The sequence below is a fragment of the Sylvia atricapilla genome, chromosome 1 (genome assembly GCF_009819655.1).
Source record: "Sylvia atricapilla isolate bSylAtr1 chromosome 1, bSylAtr1.pri, whole genome shotgun sequence".
Lineage (NCBI taxonomy): Eukaryota > Metazoa > Chordata > Aves > Passeriformes > Sylviidae > Sylvia > Sylvia atricapilla.
This window is the reverse complement of record NC_089140.1, coordinates 2496747-2513543: the sequence shown is the minus strand read 5'-3', so window position 1 is coordinate 2513543 and position 16797 is coordinate 2496747. Positions and strand designations below refer to the sequence as shown.

Below are 16797 nucleotides of genomic sequence, written 5' to 3'. Positions count from 1 at the left end.
TCCCTCCCAATCCAAACCACTCTATGATGTTTCCCTCTGAGAATTTCTAAAAAGAAAAAAGAAAAAAAAATTGATTTTACCAATAAATACTGGACACCTGGCTACTAGATGGGAGATGTGAAATGTTTTGAACTTTTAGCACCAAGGATGTAAAAAAAAAAAAAATCCCTTAGAAACCATAATTTTAGCTTTTCTTTTAAAAGACTGAAAGGGTGTAGATAGAATACAGTTAAAAGGGGATAAAATGGTCTTAATGGAGATAGGAGCTGCAGATGACAGATAGCCAAGAAATTATGACAATAGAGCAAATATCATCTTTTTTTTAGGCCGAATTCAATGCTGGTGGTCAGACCCTCTGGCTGTTTGTAGTCATTCCCCAAAGAAACCCAACTGGCAATGAAAGTTGATAGGAACACATGGTAAAGGCTGATTCTGCTGTGCTAGATTATCACTGGTTCAAAGACATTCCTCATATTCCTAAAGGGAAGTGCAGAAAGAACCAACTCTGGGCTTTCAGATGAGAAATCACCTCAGCTTCGGTGACCACGCTCTTCTTGAATAAACGGTCCAGGAGCTCCTCATTGGAGCATCTGGCAGTGGCATTAAGGGACAATAGAACCAGATGGAAAAGCTTATTTTGGCTGCAGAACCACCTCCATCCAGCCAAGAGCAGAATTCCCGAGATGGTCTCAGGCAATGGGATTGTCACGGAAGTCTCTGCTGCAGCAGAGTCCTTGCAGAACTGGGCTGCTCTAAACCTGCTGTCACTTCTGCTGAAACCTGCCTCTTGATTTTGGGCTCTCTGTTCTGCATTTCCCTCAGGCTCACCCAGACTGGATCTCGTGGAAACAGAGCTCATGACCTCCAGATGTTTCAGGAAATAATTTTGGTGCTTCACAACTCATTCACACTCGTATGTACGAGTCTGATTTTTCTCACCCAGCAGAAGCTGAGGAGTGCAGTGCAGCTCTCACAGAGCTGTGCTATCCTGCAGTGCAGAGAAGGATTGTATGTGTCCTTTTCTTCCAGGAAAAAAACAACAAGCAAAAAGAATTTTAATTATTTAATTTAAATTACAATAATTAAATTAATAAAAAATTAGATGTTTAATAACTGAGCTCTTCCCAGCCTCTTCACACACAACTGCACACAAAAAGGATACAACTCCAGGATCAAAATCAGTGTTTTTCGTGTTTCAAACTCATCCAGGAGCCTGGTAATTCTGTCGTGGGACAGAGAGGCAAGAATATCCCTCTCTTGGTGAGCTCGGGACTTGGTCTTGCTCCGCAGGGGGATGAATTTGGCAGCACAGGACACCCTGTTCCCTTTGTGCACCACCCGTTTCACGAAGCTGAAGCAGCCCCTGTGCAGGAATCGAAGGACAAGCCCTGATCAGAGCTGGGCAGAGCTTTTCCCACACCCTGTCCTGTGACAGCTTCCCTGCTGCTCAGCGCTTCAGTTCTCCAGCACAAGAAGCTCATTTTGCTGTGTGTGAGGTGCTGTTGCCCTCTCCTGGCTTCTCCAAAGGGAAGTAACATTTTCCCATCAAGGGGAAAAAAGCTGTTGCAGTTGATGCAGGCTCATGCTGGCAAAGGTTGGTGCTCTGGGATCCCTTGGACAGACCCGATGTGATGGGTTTGGGATGCTCTCGTTGCCAAGGAGCCACATCCGGGCACTAATCTGTCAACCTTTGGATGTTTTTTTCCTGCTTGGAGCTGTCCCAGCACACCTTGGAGTGACCTCCCAATTCTGCCTTTACTTCCCACATTTTCAGAGTTTTCAGGACCCACCTCTGCCTCAGCATCTCAGTGAGATATTCCCTGGAAGTGATGCTGTAAAATTCATTTACCTTCCAATCTCCTGCTTAACCTCATAATGGGAGTGCAGCTTTCTCCTGGTGGCCACTTTCTTTCCTTCTTGGTCTTTCTTAGCTTTGGAAATGAAGGAAAACAGGAGGGTAATTATTCAGACCTTGCTAATAGTGTGCAAAGTTATTACAGGACAATTTAAGGCAGGAAAAATTAGAGGAGTCTTCTAAACTTCTAAGGAGAATTAAGTGGAATTGTTTGATAACAGAACGTGTCAAAATAAACTTTGGGGTTGCCCAGAGAAGTGGCTGTCCCATCCCTGGAAGTGTTCAGGGCTGGATGGGGTTTGGAGGAACCTGGGATAGTAGCAGATGTCCCTGCCCATGGCAGGGGGTTGGAATTAGAGGATATTTAAGTCCCTTCCAACCCAAACCATTTTGGGATTTTGTGATTTGCTTTCATCCTGGGTCCTGCCATACTGGCCATGTACAAATGCTACACAGAAACACAGAACAGATTCCACACAGAACACAGCTGCAACAAATTACATCTTGCCATGGCAGTGGGAGCAACTCCTGCAGCTGAGAGGGTGACATTGCCTTCACAGGTGAGAGCATGGCTGTCCTGGCTTGTCGTTTAGGATGCATTCTATCACCATCTTCAGTTCATGGCCCATCAATGCCTTGTGCATGACTCACAGATAACTCCCTCCGGGTGTTATCTCTCTTTAATGGGCCATCAAGGAGCTCCTGGATGACTCATCATCCCATTTGGAGATGCCCCGCCCATGGGGAGGAGCCAAGCATTCTCACCTGGGTATAAGCTGGGATTTGGGACAGTACAGGCAGCCTTCACCCACTGGATTCCCAGTGGAGAAGAGCTACCAGACCTTTCTACAGGATCACTGCTTCAGGAAGACCACCTCACCTGGACTGCCTCCATCACGCTGCTCAGGGTGAATTCTGACTCTGTCAGTGGTCTTTTTTGTATTATTGCATTTTTATTTTTTTTTTTCCTTTTCTTCTCATTAAATTGTATTTCTGACTTGGAACCTCTCACTCGGTTTGTTTTCAAACCACAACAGTGGCTTTGCTTTTAGAGGTGAGAGGGTGGCATTTCCTGCACAGGTGAGAGGGTGGCATTACCTTCACGTACAACGAGCTCTGCCTTGCACAAAACCTCTCCTCCTGCATTTTTGGCAACACAGGTATAAACACCACCATCTTCCATGGCAGCATTGTCCACGACTAAGAAATACGTTGTTCCTTCCTTCCCCTGCTGGACCCTGTCGCTGTCTGTCAGCAGGGAAGTGCCCTGAGGGAAGGAAATGACATTTTGGCACTGGAAAAGGCGAGCTGGAAACAGACATTTCCTCTCTTCAAGAAGCAAGAGCTACAAACACAGGCTATTTATGTGAGCAAACCTCATGGAGAAAATCCGCCCCCAGGGGAGTGGTGGAGTCACCATCCCTGGAAGTGTGCTAGAAACAACTGGGTGTGGGTCTGGTGGACAAGGTGGTGGTCTGTCAGAGGTTGGACTCTGTGATCTTGGAGGTCTTTCCAACCTTAATGGTTCTGTGATTCTGTACATTCATAAATGCTTTGAAGAAAGGGGCAGGATGAAGTGTGTGTGACACAGAGCAGGTTGTGAGCATTTGCAAAAGGTCCCCGTGACAGTAAAATGCAAGATAAAAATACATAATTCAACATATACATATATGCATGTAATACCACAAATATGATGTGGTGCAAGCCTGCTTTCTCACATAAAATCTCTGTTTCTGATCTTTTCCTTATTAAACTGTAACAAAAATTTAAATTTGAGTAAATCACCCCACACCATCACCAGCTCAGTGCCTGGTGGGAGGTAAAAGGTGTCAGATACTAGAAATTATTAGGGAAGAAATGAAGGATAAGACACAAAGCATCATTTGATAAATGCTTGGTTTGCCTGTGGTGTGGTAGTATTTGGCACATCATCCTCAGTGTCCTCTGTAGGAGCTTCTGCATGAGGATTGACAGCAGATTTGGGCTCTTCAGCCTGGAAGGGAGCCTCTAGCAAGATATGACAACAATATTCCAAGGAATAATAAATAATTTCTCTCCTTTCAATGGGATATTCATTGTCCTTAGTCACAATGATTTTACCAAGTAGTTGCAGGAAAGATACAGAGCCTGGAAGTCACACTGAAAATCGGGGTAAACCACTCAGTCCCATTCCTGCCGCACAGACTGCAGCACATATCTCAGTGGCACTCAAGTGGAAACAAATTCTCTTCCTGCTCTTTTTAGTCCCCAAAATCGTCTTGGTTTCCCTCTCTGCAAAAGGACCCAGGGTGACATGGTGACAGCCCAGGGTGAGATGCACTGGGGGTGGCTCAGTGAGAACAGCTGGCTCCACAAACTCACAGACATGATCCAGAGCCAGTGGCAGAGGTGTGGGAGGAATTCCCTGTGGAATAATGCACTACAGTCCCTCCCACTGTCCTCACTCTCAGCCAGAGAAGAGGCTGCACTCACCTTAAACCACAAAACTGTGGGCTGAGGGGTTCCTTCAATGACTGCCTGGAATTTGGCACTTTCCCCAGAGTTCACCTGCACATCCTCTATTGTCACTTGCATGTAGGGAGGACCTGGAGAGAAAAGAGCATTTTCTGCATGCACAGCACTGGAACTTCTTTCCCAGCATGCTGACAGAGCTGGAGTTACTCCATGGGATTTAAAGGACAGGCCATTTAGTATATCCTAAATATAAACAGTAGTTTGAAGTCAAGTCAAAAGGTACAACAGCAATATATTTGGGGTTCCTCGTGCTGGCATTACTTTTAGGTTTCTTATCTTCACACTTACCTATTACTTGTTGTTCAATAAACAGTTACCACTCAAAAAATTGGAATATTTTAAAAAATCAGTCAGCTGTTACCAAAAGAGAAGACAGTGACAAATGTGGGATTGGGAAAGGGAAACAGGGTTTGGTCTTACTTGTTGGAGTCTTCTCCTCAGTCTTGTAAACACGAGTTCTTTCTGTAGTCTCGATATAAACTTCACTGTGCACGTCCCATACCACGTCTCCTTCTCTCCTGTACCAGCCTCCTGCACCTGCATCTGGTGATGTTCTTTCAAGAAACCCAAGAGAAAAAATCATGGCATAGCCACATACAACAGGTGTAGGATTGCACCCAGAAGACAAAGATTTATTTGCTTAAAATTAATGCAGGAAGAATTTTGGTTTAAAGGAGATTAATTTGTCTCCAACTTTTTTTTTTTTTTTTTTTTTTTTTTTTTTTTTTTACCCTTCTTTGACAAAACATTGTCACCAGGATTCTAAAAATAATGACAAACCTACAATAAACTGTTCAGGTCCACCACCACCGAGGATTTGTTTTTTTCTTGCATCAAAGTCTGCCCCATTCATAAATCCACAGGTATCACCTGGAAATGTGGAGGTGGGTGTTTACCTGTCAATGGGAACAGTGCGTTCCTGAGTGCTTTCACCTCCTGCAGCCTCCTCTTCCCGGGAAGGAGCTGGGCTGGGCTTTGGCACCCCTGGTTCTTCAGCTGGACCCTGCCTCGGTGCTTTGGCTGGCAGCAGAAATTGGGAAAATTAGTCACACCACCCATGAGACCACACCCCAAACCCAGGGCTGACCTTTGGGGCCATCTCTGGTGTGCCTCATGCCAGAACTGGGTCTACCCGACCTCAGCTGGTGCAGGCACTGAAGGTTAGAGGAGAATTTGGCACTTCTGCAAAGAGCACATGAAGCAAAGGGGTTGGACAACACCAGAGTGGTGGCTGGGCTGACTCAGTCAGCTGACTGGGCTAAACTGGCTGCTCTGTAAGGAAATATGCATGGATAAAGGTGGGAAAGGCAGTTGGGAAGGGCAGGGAAATACAGGTCAGCTGGAAGGATGGTGTGGGTTCACACAGCCTTTTATTAGAGATAATTTAGCTGTGTTTGAGTTCCAGCTCATGGCTGTGAGAAAATCATTATATCTTAGGATCGTTCAGGTTAAAAAAGACCTTTAAAAGCAAATCCAGCCACCAGCCCAGCACTGCCAAGCCCACCACTGAAATGCATTCCAGGGAAAGCCAGTGTTAGCTTTGTCCACATGAATTCTTCCATTCAGCCTGGCATTAAAACAGTCCCTGAGTCACTGCTGTGACCACAGGCAGCATTAGGGACATGAGTGAGCTCACAGTGATGTAAACTGGCGGTCAAAGCAGGTCCTGGCTGAGGATGTGATTGATATGGAAGTAATATGAACTGTTACAGAGGACCTGGTGATGTTTTTAGCTTCAACATTGCTGCACCTCCACTGGAAAACGTCCTTGTACAGCTCTAAGCTACACCAGAACAAGGTTTGGCACCTGGTGCTTGATGAAATCAAAAGATGGTGCAGCTTGATGGATGTTTCAGTTATTTTTCTTCTTTTATTATCAATTATTTTATCAGATACAGCTTCAAAACCTGGTTTGATCTCACATTCCAAGAGTACCTGATTGCCTTTTGATATTGACCATCCGAATTACACTGTAAGATAAAGTGCATAATTTCCTTTTTTATTTAAGGAGAAAAGGATAAATCTATAGGATTCTTCTACCCAGCAGGTAGGAATATTTTAGGGAGCACTGTAGGGATGTTTGGTGCTGGCTGGTTTTTGGAAAAGAGCAGCTGTTCCTAGAAATCACATAAAACAGCTCCATTGGGGTGGAAAACATGGTTATTCAAGGCATTACTGGATCAGAGATCCCAGGTTCTGGGATTGTGCTTTCCTGTCACCAGCACTACTGAAATATTTACCTCCTTTTTATTGAAGGCCTGTGATCATAGAGAGAGGTGTCAAGTCTCCATCTGATTAAAATAATTCCCATAACATGCTCAGATGAAAGACCTGCCAAACCAACTCATTATTGTATTTTCTCTTTAGCTGTGACTGAGGAAATTTTCTTCTAGGTGACATTTTGCTTAGGATTTTTGAGTCATGCCACTCCACCAGAGGATTATTTCCAAAGATGATATCCTACTAGAAAGGAAAAAAGTTTTTAAAGCCCTGACATTTTTTTTAATGCTGTTGCTTTGGGTCTGATTCTATGAACAGCTTTTATTCTTGCTAAGTTTTAAGTAAGAATATTAATTTTTTAAGGAATTATCTGGAGTTTGAGGGCTGAAGGTTGCTTCCATTGTCCTTTAGGTTAACAGTGATGGAGAACAGATATTCTGACTTGACACAGAGACAGCTTAGACAAGTTGTTATGGCAGAAGCTGAGGAAGAGTGGAAGGGTTGTCGCTCATCCATGAATTTTAAAACAACAGGAAAACAAAGGAATTGTTCTTCTAGCAACACACAGCCACATACATGGTTGGTTTTAGTCACACAGAAGCTGCAAAGGAGTCTGTCCAGGCTCCAGGGTCAGTGAAATGCAGGTGAACTTGAGAGTTCAATGAACCCCTGCAGAGTCTCTGACATTTGGTCCAGGATATTAAGGACATTTCCAGCTTGTTTACAACAAACAGTAAAATAAAAGCAACCACCCTTACCCACCCCACCAAATCAAAACCCAAATGACTTCTCTGAATGTAAAGGAGAGATCTCACCCCACCTTCTCACCCAAAAGTACTTGAAGCAAGGCCAGGAGAAAAGGCCAAAGGTGGAAAAAATCTCCAATCCCTTAATTTTAGGCAGATGATGCACCAAACTCTGTTTCAGACATGGTTTTTGAACACCTCCTGCTTTCACAAAGATCTACCCAAAAACTTATATCCAACCCAACCCCAGCCGACCCTCCACACTTCTTTGGGTCTGCGTGCCCTCTCTTAATCTTCTCCTACTCAAAAACACAACAACACAAAAATGAAGTTACAAACATCATTACTGGTACATTCAATATTTTTCTGCTTCTCAGTTTCCCAGGAGGACATCTCCCACCTTCATGCCAAACCAAAAAAGCATTATTACTGGCACATTCAATATATTTCTGCCTCTCAGTTTCCCAGGGGGACATCTCCCACCTTCATGCCAAACCAAAAACATCATTAATGGCACGTTCAATATATTTCTGCCTCTCAGCTCCTTGGGGAGGGGACATCTCCCACCTTCATGCCCAACCTACCGTGGCCTCCAGCAGTCTGGGTTTGGGTACTGGCTTCATGGACTAGCACAGAGGGCACAGCTGCTGCCCCTGGGTGCTCTGGAGAGTCAGACCCAGCAGGGCCAAGGCCACCATCTGCTCTCATGCCTGGGGGAAGAGTCACCAGCAGGGAGGCAGAGTCCAGGAGCTTTCTCAGGGCTGTCTTGATCTCCTTATCGGCGCGCTGGAGCGAGGCCTGCACAGTGGTCTCCATCTCTGCCTGGGGGGGACCCATTCCTACAGACAAGAACAACAGCTTTTCTCTCTTCAGGGCAAAAAGGAAAACAGCAGCATCATCCAGTGTTGGAGCCCTGGGCACTGAGAATTCCAGACTTTCTGTGCTCACAGGCACTGACCCCCAAGCAAACACTGCATTGACCTGAGGTCGTGGAAAAGGATCCCAAAGTTAAATAACAGCACTGGGATTGTGAGTGTGGGGTTTGGATAGTAGTGTGTGATATCACAGGGTGGAAAACTCGGGTTTAAGGTTTAGAATACAGTAAAATGAGATGGAGGATTTAGGGCAGAGGCTGAGTCCTTCTTTTTCACCTTCTTCTCCATGGGTCTGGGTGGGGTTTTGTAATTGGGTAGAAAAATCTGCATTGTGGGCCAGGGGTGGTTGGCTATTGGGTTAAAAGTCAAAATAATTCAGGTGCCATTTCATAATTGGACAAAATTTGTGCTTAAAAGACCTTGTAAAGACATAGAGACAGAGCCATTTTCTACTTTGTTAGCTAGAACTCACAACTTGTGAGACTGTTACTATAGATAAGAATTAATAAACTTCTGACTCCAAACACAAAATCCTTCTCTCGAGCATTTAATCCTAGCTTTAACAGAAGAAAAGAAAATTAAAAAACCCCATAATACAACCCATGGAAATATATGCAGCCTTATTGTTTTCCCCTCCTAGGGAAGAGAGTTGATGAAGAAATGCTTATTCCAGCAAGAGGCAGTGTAGGTGAGAGTTAAAATAAAAAGGCTGGCACAAAAGGCTTTGGAAAGTTGTACCTCAGCAGACTGGGGACACTGAGCCACCTGTGTGGACACCTGGCCTGTTCCTAGACAGTGGAATAAAGGATCAGTCTCCCACTTTAACCCCACACTGGTTGGTCTGTCAAAAAATCCTTTATTAACCATAGAATCACAGAATATCCCCAACGGGAAGGGATCCACAAGGATCATCCAAGTCCAGCTCCTGGCCCTGCACAGTCACCCCAACAATCCCAACCTGTTCCTGGGATTTTATCCAAACACTCCTGGAGCTCTGGCCGTTCCCTGGGGAGCCTGGCAGTGCCCAGCACCCTCTGGGGAAGGAAACAACCACTTGATAAGGGCAATGAAATGGATGCATTGCACTGATACACACCCCACGTGCAAGGAAGGCGTTATCTCACAGGGAAGGAAAAGGAGTGAACAGGAATCAGCCTTGAACAGGAATCAGGGACTCTGGAGAGGGGCAGGGGAATGAAGGGAGGGCTGTTCTTTTTCATAAAAGCTCTAGGGTGATGTGTCTGTCCTGCTTCACAATATCTGAATATTTCTGATGGGTTTGGTGGTAGAAGGATGGGATCACAGACTGCAGGAGCTCATCTCACCCCATCTCCTGCCTGATAAACTTCCCACAAATCCTGGAGAGGCACAACAAAAGGATGGATGGTACCTAGGGAAGCCCCCACGTAATAATGAAGATAGAAAAAATGCAGGTCAGGTTAAGACAATGATCATGTTCATGATGCGATCGCTCACTGAGCAAGGGAGAAAACTCAAATCATCACATGGTTCGAGAAAATAAAATAAGAGCATTTGGAATAAACAGGTCTGACTTGTTTAATGTCATTGACATGAATGAGCAAAACCCCATAGGGGTTTTGATTCTGCTCCTTTTCTGGCCTCAAGAAAGTTGATTCTCATGATAGACCTGAGAAAATAAAGTTGAAGGCTGTGTGTGGATGAAGACATCCCACTTGATTTTTGCTTTCAATTATCACGATGGTGACAAAATATTTCCTGCCTGAATTTGTTGATGGAAAAAAGCAAGATTTGCTCACATGGTGTCTCAGACTGCCCATCAGTGTTCTCAGCACTGGGCTGGCTGGGAACACATTAAATATTTCCTGGAGAAATACCTGGATTGTCTGGAGTTCCTGCTGTGATTTCTGCCAGCTGGTGTTCTCCTGTGAACTGAGCAGCTGCCAACAAGTGAAATGATTGGAAAGGCATAAAACATTCAGGAAATATATTCATAGGTGTATAGATATAGAGGTTATATAAAATCACTGGTCTACTCCATGCTCCAATATCACCACTTTCCTCCCTGCCTAGAAGACATTACACCACTTCTCTCTTTTGGACACTTGATTCAGACTGAGGCTCTTTTAGTATCCCTCAAGATACAGAGAACTAACAAACACCACAGTGATGACACCCTGTGGTGGAAAACCTCTTTCCCAGCTCTAAAATCTCATCCTTGAGCCTTTCCACCCCACAACTCCAGCCCATCCCCAGGAACTCAAGACTGACACATATTTTGAAGCTCCAGTTTGGTCTCGGAGAAGGACCCAAGAGGATGTGAGACATTCAAGATTCCTGAGTTGGAAATATCCCTAAAAACAGGTTTTCTTCACTTCAGGACTCCTGAAACTGTTCATTAAAAACGAGCCAGAGCCCAACTGCATTAATATTCTTGGGCTGCAACCCAGCTCCTGCTGAAGCCAGTGGGAGAAGAGGATGAGCTGATGGAATATCAAGTGCTGTAACAAAGAACACAGAAACCCAACAAGTTCAGTGACAGCTGATGCAAGACATTTATTGATTTAAACTCAGCATCTAACAGCATATCTTGCACTTGATTTTTTTTTTATGTGTGGTTTTTTTTATCTTTTTTGTATCTCAAGCAAACTGAAGTTTCCACTTTAATAATACCCATTTACCTCCAGGAATTTCAGTAAAACATTCATTGTATTAAAATCTTTCATACAGCTGTATCTTTTCATCTACAGGAAATAAATCCCCACACATCTCATTAGTTATCTACACAGTTGAATCACTTACAAGCATAATTTTTAACCTCTAGGAAAATATTTAATGAATTTCTCATAAACCTTTCACTTTTTGAACAGAGCCCTGCATAGGATTTTAAAAATTCCCTTCAATTGATTCTCTCTTGCTTGAATTTCAAAAGAAAATGTAAACAGATGTTAATTGCTTTGAGCTAATGCATCAAAGTATAATTATTTTTCTATGACCATCTGAAGTGCAGCCTTAGAGTTTCTTTAGAAAAACCTGAGTATCGACCACAACAGGAGGAAACCTCCACGTTCCTTTACACATCTTCATTATCTTTTGTTTTAATATTGAATATTGAATATTGAATATCATAGGGCAAATTCTTTTCTCAGCAGTATCTTTGTACGTCTGAATCAATTCCACTTCCTTCTGTGAAATTATTCTAGATTGATACTGGAACAACTGTGATCAGGATCAGGCTCAAAATAAAAGAAATATATTTAGCTTTGAAAGCATTTCCCTGCTGTGTGTCTGTTACTTTCCAATGTACAGCACAATATATGAAAAAAGCACTAATATATATATCCATCGTATTGCTCCATTATAAAACAAACAGTATAAACCAAGGAGATGTTATAAAAAACAGGATAGTACCATAAAGGAAGCTTGATTTCCTTCACCACTGGAAAAGCATCCTATATCATGAAGGTAGTGCACACGACATCCTGAGTGGATGTTGAAAGTGAAAAGCTGTGAAATCAGTATGTTCATTTTAGTCAGCACAAGGTGCGGCTGCAGAAGGAAAAAATATGACTTTTCTACAAGCACCTTTTGTGAATTCAGTCCCTGTTGGCAGGAATATTGCCCCAAGCCTCCAGAACAAGCTCCTCAATATCACCTGGCTGGGAAACACGGAGCCAGCATCATTCATTCGTTCCCAAGGCAGAAACTCACCCCACCCTCTCTCCTCATGCTGCTTCAAAATTCAGCTGTGCCTGAGCATTTCTGGTTTCCCTAAACCATAAATTTAAACACTTTCCACTGAACATTTCTACAGAGCTCAGCTGGGAGAGGGTATGGGGGCTTTTCACCCCACATCTCTGTCACCAGAGAGGGCCAGTGCAGGGTTCTGCTGAAATCAGTGAGCTCCATCTGACTCCAACTGCACCAAGATCTGGGGCTGGGAGCTCATCTGGTTTCAGAGCAGCTTGTTGGAGGTCTGGGCAACATCCATTTTTGGTGAAGCCAGCAGGGATGGGCTGTGCTCAGTGCACCTCATCCTCCCCCTCGTGCAGCAAAGCTCCAGAGGAGCTCCACAGTCAGCTCCTCCTCGAGGCACCTCGACCTTCCTGGTTACAGTGATTCGATGCAATTGCAACTGGCAGCCCAATACATTTGGAAGAGATCTATGTTTCAACTGAATATTTATGGTAAAGTTTTTTTCTTTTAATATTTTTTTTGTGCTCCTGCTACTTTGCCATAGCTCAGTGGTAAATTCCTCTTATCACATAAAAGGGACAGACATCATGGATCAATCTGTTTGCAGGAATGTTTCACCACTGGCACGTTCAGGAGAACAAATACTCATCCAGGCATATTTATTGGCAAAGACCACTTTTGTGGTCCTTTGTGCTTGTTAACGTTTGATTGCAGGTGCAGAAATTATTTTGTGCAGCACTTTGATCTTTCAGTGCATGTTAACTAAATTATATTTCAAAAGATACGGTTTATAAATCCACCACACTAGAATGCAGAATAATGAAACCTACATTATCAGACAACTAGGAAGCGGATTTGAAAATATCAGTCATTTAGAAAATGTAGTCTTTTTCACTTGAAATTAGAACAGAACAACAAAACTCTTGCTTCCTCAAGACAGTGGGACTCTCACCACTGACTAGAGTCAAACTGGGATTTCAACCAAAAGGCCTGAGCAGCCCTTTGAATCCCTGGCATATGTAATATTTAATATATATATATATATATATATATCTCATTATATGGCATAAGTTTAATAATGCAACCAGACTGTGCATGTTGAAAGGTTTATGAAGAAATTTTGGTAGAGCTAATTGGTGTCACAAATGTAGAGCAGAGTCAAAGCAGAGTGAAGCTTCATGACCTTTGGGCCCACACAGTGACAGGAGACAGCCCCTGTCCTGGGCTACTGAAGGATGCTGAAAAGCTTAGATACTTTCACCTCCTTGCCACACCATAAACTGGCACATGAAACAATTATGAAGTTCATGGACAAAAAAAAAAATACACTTCCTCATCTCTATTTCTGTCATAGGTAGAAGAATCAGGCTTTTCCTAAACCTCCCATCACTGCTCCACTATGGAATGATACATGTTCACCTAGATCAAAGCTTTTTAAGTTACAAACTGTTCTGACAGACTGTTCCCTTTAAGACTGGAAAAGCTTGACACATCATATTTAAATACATTTCCCTCTAAGGTATTCCCTTGTGCTTGCCACCTCGTAATCTTCACCACCAATTCCCCTCGCTTACAACAATTCTGATTATTATTTTTTTAAATCAAGCTGCTTTTCTTCGGCGTTAAAAACTACGCTTGCGTCTTCTCAGCTCTGGGAGAGGTCTTCTGTGCTGATGTGCAAGGTGACAGGCTCGCCAACAGTCCCGTAGCTGAGGGTCCTGGTGGAAACCTCAGTTTTGAAGCTGGGCTGCCCGCTGTCCGCCGAGCGCTGGACCTCGGTGCAGAACGAGGGTCTCACGGTGAAGGAGGGGCCGGGAGGAGCCGCCCGCGGATCGCCGCCCACGCGGAAGGAGATGTTGGAGGGCCCCACCCGGGATGCTGACACGAACACGCCCCTGGGGACGTGCTCCTCGTACTGGCTGAAGAACCTCTGCCTGGGCTGGGGCACCACGGGCCTGACCAGGTTCAGCAGCACCGGCTTGCCGATGGTGGGCTCGTTGATCTCCGTCTGCAGCACGGAGATCTCGCAGGGCTTCTCCGCCGCCTGCCTCTGATCCCCGCTCCTGTAGGTCTCGCCTTCTTGAGGCACGTAGTCCTCCAGGTCCTCCAGAGTTAAGGGTTTGCCGTTGTGGGTTAAAATCTTGCGGTCCCGGGTGCTGATGTCGTCCGTGTGCAGCTCCTCTGGCTCATCCACTATGACGGTGTCCTCTTCGGGAAGGATGTCCTGTATTACTTCGGGCGCCTCCTCTCCAACAGGCCAAGACACATCCACTTCATCGACCCCTTCCTTGTCCTCTGGGCTCTCCAGGGAGAACAGAACTTCGTGCTGGTGTCCAGCAGCTGTCCCAAAACTGAACACCAAAGGCTCACCCCCGCAGGCAAGCAGAGGGGAGGCGGCCTCTGACCCGCAGCCAGCACGTGGTTCCTGTGGGCAGCTCTTTCCTTCAGTTCCATAATCCATAAATGAATCACTTCCCAATTGTTCAGACCCACAGGGAGAGTTTCTCTCTTCACTGCTGACTTGAGGTCCTTCCTGCTCGGTTGTATACACCAGAGGCTGGATGTCACTTTCAGAGAGACCCTCATTTGGCAGAGATTTTGACTGTTCCACCAATTTGTTGTTGGAGTTGTTTGTGTTTGGATCATCTTCTGGGGAGTGCTTTGGCCTTGAGCTGGGAAAAGTGAACGTTAACACCCCTGAGTCATCTTTTTCTTGTTTTACTGGGGAAGACCCTCTTTTCCTTGTGGGCTTTGGTGATTTTTTCACCTTGAATTCAATTATTTCTTCCACTTCGACCCACTTGGGCTTTTTCTCTTCCACTGTGCTTTCCACAACGACGTCCCTCGCCGCTGCCCCTTGCATCTCCTCGTGTTCTGTGACATAAAGCCTGGGGACAGCAGCAGACTTTGGTGCTGCCTCCTGGTCGTGTCTGTGGATGGGCTGCCTGATCTTGGAGACATAAACCGGCTCTGGAACCGGCTCCGCCCGCGGGGAGCGGGAAGGAGAATGACCCGAAGGAGAACGTGCAGGAGAAACCCTTCCCCTTTGTCTTGGGCTCTTCACCACCGTGGTTATGGTCTCCTCTCTGATGGCAGAAAGGGGTGGAGTTGGCGGGCAAGATGAGGCTTTTTGGGGAGCCACACTCCACCAGCACATGCTGTGGTTGGCCAGGGTGCCACATGGGGTTAGTTTGGGTGAGTATTCCAGCTTTTGGGGGAGCGACCACTTTGGGAGGGGCACACACTCAGAGCACACACCCACATGCCTGTCTCTGCTTCCTAATCCAGGGAAAACCCCTGTGCCCTATTCCCCGGGGAAAATGCCAGTACACTTTTCCCCAGGGAAAACCCCAGCTCTATTAAACCTTATTAAACCTTCCAACCTTATTAACCTCCCCCCAAACCTGCACTGACTGAAAATTATAAATGCATTTTCAATATTAAATGGAGTACTTTAAACTAATTTTCCTGCCACTTCACTTCCAAGCACTCTTCCCTGCCTCAGGTAAAAAAACACAGATTTGACCATAATTAAAATAAAAGTTTGAGCTAATATTGATGTTAATATCTGACCTAGAGCTCATGGTTCTTTTGCAGGCACTTGTCTTGTTTATGCCTGTAAAAATCTGGAATCATTTCCGAGAGAGTCAAAGGAGTTACTGCAGAACTGACTGAATTTAAACAAAATCTGTTTGGAAATTTGAGTTTATACTAATTGGGTAAGTAAAGAACAAAATTATTTTCAAATATTTATCCCTGTCCAGCTGAGAGATGCTCTGCTGGGTGCTGCTGTATGTCATGTGCTGGTGTTGGTCACCCACTGTGCTACTCTGGACCCCCCAAAATTTTAAGCACTCAAAGACTTTAACCTTTTCCTCAATATCCTTGGCTAAAATCCTAATCCCATCCACCTCAATGGCTAAATGCCCTTTATTGCAGTAGGGTCAGGATCATCTTTATAATATTTAATTAATATAACATCTCTCTCTTTCTTTTTAATTACAGCCTCTTTTGAGACCAGAGATCTGCATTTCCACAAGCAGAATAGTTACACTGAAAGGGATTGATGCTTAAAATGTGGAGACAACCAGGAAAAGAAAGTTAGAACATCTCCTGCCAAAATGACTTTTTTTTTCTTACTCTATATGGTGCAGACACAGCCTGACACTACTGCCTCCAATAGACACAGGAATACCAAGCCAAACTGGGATGCAGAGTTATGATTTCTCAGAGTACTTCTGCTGGCTTTACTTTAGATTTTTTGACTGAGGTTGGGCTGTTGGTAGATGCCCCATCCCTGGAAATATTCAAGGTCAGGCTAGATGGGGCTCTGAGTTGCCTGATGGAAGTGAAATTGTCCCTGCTCACAGCAAGGGGTTGGACTGGGTTATCTTTAAAGGTCCCTTCAAGGCCTAAACCCCGTCTTCAGTGCTCCTTATTTATATACTTAACATCCAGTTTTTCCTGCAGGTCTTTCTGTGTTGTTTCTTACACAGAAAAAACTTTCAGGTAAATAGATTTCTGGCAGTGTTTTCCTGGCAAGCACAAGGAAGCCAAAGCTCCAAGTCTGCTCCAGTGGAAATCACAGGAAAAGCTCTTTTTTTTTTTTTTTTTCTTTTCCCTGTGTTGGGTTTCTGTCCCTACCTCCAAGGAATGGGGTTAAAAACAAAGATTTGACTGAAGGGTGAAACAGTGGCCTGAACTGAGATTGAGAATAGAGACAGCAGCTTTTTAATTCCTCTCTTCCTCCTCACCGTGGGCTGAAGGTCACCCCCTCTGCTCTGATTTTGCCCTTGAGAATGGAAAACCTTTTTATAGCCATCATGGAAGACTAAATCCTCTTGGGTTTATTGCAGCCTTTCTCATCTTCTGGTCGTATTTTTGAAAACTTGCACTTCCTTCTCCTCTGGAG

General features: G+C 44.6%; 2 protein-coding genes across 2 annotated transcripts in view; both read right to left on the bottom strand.

Moving 5' to 3' along the window:
• The window catches only part of LOC136375636 (obscurin-like), a 29368-nt gene extending 21196 nt beyond the window's left edge, over positions 1-8172 (bottom strand). Inside the window, exons 1-8 of the mRNA XM_066341260.1 lie at positions 7920-8172; positions 5266-5389; positions 4790-4923; positions 4328-4440; positions 2954-3122; positions 1850-1931; positions 1163-1363; positions 530-590 (exon numbers count right to left, since the gene is read on the bottom strand). Coding sequence (XP_066197357.1) covers positions 530-590; positions 1163-1363; positions 1850-1931; positions 2954-3122; positions 4328-4440; positions 4790-4923; positions 5266-5389; positions 7920-8172 — 1137 coding nt within the window. The remainder of the gene's footprint in view (positions 1-529; positions 591-1162; positions 1364-1849; positions 1932-2953; positions 3123-4327; positions 4441-4789; positions 4924-5265; positions 5390-7919) is intronic.
• A 2553-nt stretch (positions 8173-10725) lies between these two features.
• The window catches only part of OBSCN (obscurin, cytoskeletal calmodulin and titin-interacting RhoGEF), a 149842-nt gene continuing 143770 nt past the window's right edge, over positions 10726-16797 (bottom strand). Inside the window, exon 93 of the mRNA XM_066313899.1 lies at positions 10726-14971. Within this exon, the coding sequence (XP_066169996.1) occupies positions 13531-14971 (1441 nt within the window). The 3' untranslated portion in view covers positions 10726-13530. The remainder of the gene's footprint in view (positions 14972-16797) is intronic.